General features: G+C 60.0%; 1 protein-coding gene across 1 annotated transcript in view; it reads right to left on the bottom strand.

The window, feature by feature from the left end:
• The window catches only part of SOX13 (SRY (sex determining region Y)-box 13), a 4638-nt gene extending 1773 nt beyond the window's left edge, over positions 1-2865 (bottom strand). Inside the window, exons 1-8 of the mRNA XM_010008314.1 lie at positions 2665-2865; positions 1961-2066; positions 1691-1777; positions 1179-1351; positions 591-659; positions 305-416; positions 141-223; positions 16-55 (exon numbers count right to left, since the gene is read on the bottom strand). Coding sequence (XP_010006616.1) covers positions 16-55; positions 141-223; positions 305-416; positions 591-659; positions 1179-1351; positions 1691-1777; positions 1961-2066; positions 2665-2865 — 871 coding nt within the window. The remainder of the gene's footprint in view (positions 1-15; positions 56-140; positions 224-304; positions 417-590; positions 660-1178; positions 1352-1690; positions 1778-1960; positions 2067-2664) is intronic.
• Between the last annotated feature and the right edge of the window lie 100 nt (positions 2866-2965).

The raw sequence follows: 2965 nt of genomic DNA on the forward strand, positions 1-2965 counted from the left end.
TGGGGAGGTCAGAACCTTTGGCCTTGGCTGTCAGGTTCAGTGGCTGTGAGGTCTCCTGCGGTGGAGGGAGAAGCAGGGTGAAGTGTAGCCCCCCTGCCCAGCACCCCAGCCTGGGGGATGGAGCTGCTTTGGGGCTGTACCTGCATCTGGAGGTGGCCCGAGCCGGCGGGTCTCTTCAGCGTGGGAGGAGGGGGGCTGTGCAGCAGCTGCACCGGGTAATCCACTGTGGGGAGCAGAGGGAGAGGGGTTGGAGGGCTGGGGGACACCCCATGGGGCTGGGACAGCCCTGGGGGACCCCACTCACCTGGTTTGCAAGGGATGGGCTGGATGGGCAGTGCTAACTGGGAGTCAGGAGTGACAGGGAGAGGCTGGTGGCTGGGGGTGAAGGCAGGAATCATGACATAGGGCATGTTGACCTGCTGGAGGGAAGAGGAGAGAGAAGCAGAGAGACCAGAGAACCTCTGTGGGACTCTGCAGGCAGTGCTGTCCCCTTGCCTGGCCCCAGGAGGGGACACGAGCCCAGCACACGAGGAAGGCTGCAATCCCCCAGCACAGGATGGGGGGCAGAGGGAGGTGTCCCCCTCCTTTACCTGGATCTGTTGCTGCAGCAGGTTGATTTTGTGCTGCTGCTGGATGAGCTGCTGCTGCTGCTTGGCAATCTGCAGAGGGAAGGCAGCAGCGTCACCAGCAGCTCTGAGCTGGCCCAGCATGAGCTGCTCAACACCAGCAAAACACAGACAAAGGGTCTGCAGAGGGTCCTGAGCCACCTCCCAGGGCATGGAGAGAGAAACAGGCTGGGAGGGACAGTGCCATCCCCACCCCAGGGTGTGCAGGGGGTGTCACCCTTGCCCACAGCACTGAGGACCAAGAGGTGTTCAAAGAGAGCACAGTCAGGAAGGACCCAGTGTGGTTTAATTATTTTAAGGAGAGCAATTCCCATCTCCTTCAACCCTTGTCCTCCTGGCACCAGGGAGCAAGACTGGGGGCCTTTGGGATGGGCACAGAAAATGGGAGGGTTTCTGGGCAGACAGTGAAGTCCCACTGCCCATGATGCCAAAGCCACCTCCCCACCACTCCCAGGGGACCCTGTCCTGGTCCTGCAGCCAGCAGATCCCAGAGGGATTCCTGAAGGGATGGATGGTCCCTGGCAAACACTTCCCCTGGGAACCTGAGCCCACCTGCTCTTGCTGCTGCCGTGCCAGCTCCATCTGCTGCTGCTGCTTCTCAAAGAGCATGGCTGCCATGTTCTTCTGCTCTGAGTGGGCTGTCAGGAGCTGGTCCCGCAGCGTGGACAGCTGGTTGATCATGACAAGCAACTGGAGCTCCTTCTCTGCCAGGCTCTCCTGGGTTCCTGGAAGAAACCGAGCGCCTGCAGGTCAGGGACTTGGAGAAGGTGAGCAGCATCAGCACTGGGTGCTGCTGTGGGGGTGTGTAAAGACCCTCCCTGTGCTGAACCATCCCCTCTGTGCAGTCCCAAGAGAGCTTTCATGGGGGATGCTCACCCCCCCAAAAAAAAAAGAAATCAAATTAATGATTTGGTTAAAAAAAAAAAGCACACATCTCTACTAACTACACACACTTGTAGGCACATCTCTGCTCCAGCTGCGGGAGAACTGCCCTGTTCCCAGCCCAGGCTGCACAGGTGTGGGCAGGAGGATGGTGGTGGTGGGTGAACGTGGGCAGACCTCACCTTTCACTTCCTTGGACTCAGTGGGGTTCCGGCCCAGCAGCCGCTCCTTCCAGTCACTGGACAGTAACTTCTCAATGGTTGGCATCACTGTCCACACCAGCAGGGACCCGGGGCAGCAGAGCAGGGAGAGGGAGGACAGCCAGGTGAGCACAGCCACAGGCTCCGCACCCGCAGCACGGGGTGCTTCACCCCCCCATCTCACAGCAAAAATAACCAGGGGCCCAAAGAGAGCAGGGGAGGTCTCAGAGGGAACTCAGAAACCTTTCTTACCCTCTTTCAAGTTCCTGTTGAAGTCCAGCTTCTCCTGGCTGCCGACAGCCGGCTCGAAGGCAGAGCGCCGGGGCTCCAGGGCATCGCTGGCTGGGGAGCAGGACTCCTGCCACACACACAGTGTCACTTGGCACCTCATCCCACAGAGAGGGATGTGCCCAGGACTCCAGGAAGGAGATGGCTGGGCCAGTGGGATGATCAGAACTGGCCATGCCCAGCTGGACCACACTTTGCCAGGCACATTGCCCCCCCCACCCCATCTCATCCCAGCCTGACTTGAGAGCATCTCTGCTCTTCATGCCACAAAGATTTGTTTGCTGGAGGTTTCTATTATTTATTTAGACTGCCTGGCTCCTCTGAGCCCAGTTCCCCCCAGGGAATGGGAGGGCTGAAGGCTGCTGGTCAGGGGGAGACAAAACCCAAGAGCAATTAAAAATGGAGGCTGAAGGGATGGAGCACTTCTGGGAGTGGCCATGGGTGCTCCATGCACTGAAATCCCAGGGCTGACCTGAGAGCATCAACAATGGCCAGAAAACCTCAGGGGAGCCTCAGGTTCCAGCTTAGTTTCCTTGGGATGAGGAAAAACCATCCAGGGAAACAACCACCCCCTCTACCAGGGGAAGGAGCCCAGGTCTGGAGCGGGGATGGCCACGATGCTTTGCCAGCCCAGCAGGACCAGTGTTTGTCACAGCTACAGGACCCACCTGTGGCAGGGGCTGGGGGTCAGTGCCCTCCCTCGGGGGTGGCCCTGGTGGGTCGTTGGGACGGGGCTCAGTGCTGGGGGCAGCCCCAGGTGGGGACTCACAGACACCCTCCTTCTTCTCCTCCGTCTTGATGCTGCAGTTCACCATGCTGCCCGCTCCATTGAGCTCCAGGTAGGGAGAAACAGGGCTCCTCATGGACATCCTAAAGGGGCACAGGGTCATCAGCAGAGCCACGGGCCACCCCCATGGCCACGGGTCCCCCCCCCCCCCTTTTCCCCGCCCGGCCCCGTACTGAGGGGCT

The sequence above is a fragment of the Chaetura pelagica genome, unplaced genomic scaffold (assembly GCF_000747805.2).
Source record: "Chaetura pelagica isolate M959 unplaced genomic scaffold, ChaPel_1.0 scaffold152, whole genome shotgun sequence".
NCBI classification, from domain to species: Eukaryota; Metazoa; Chordata; class Aves; order Apodiformes; family Apodidae; genus Chaetura; species Chaetura pelagica.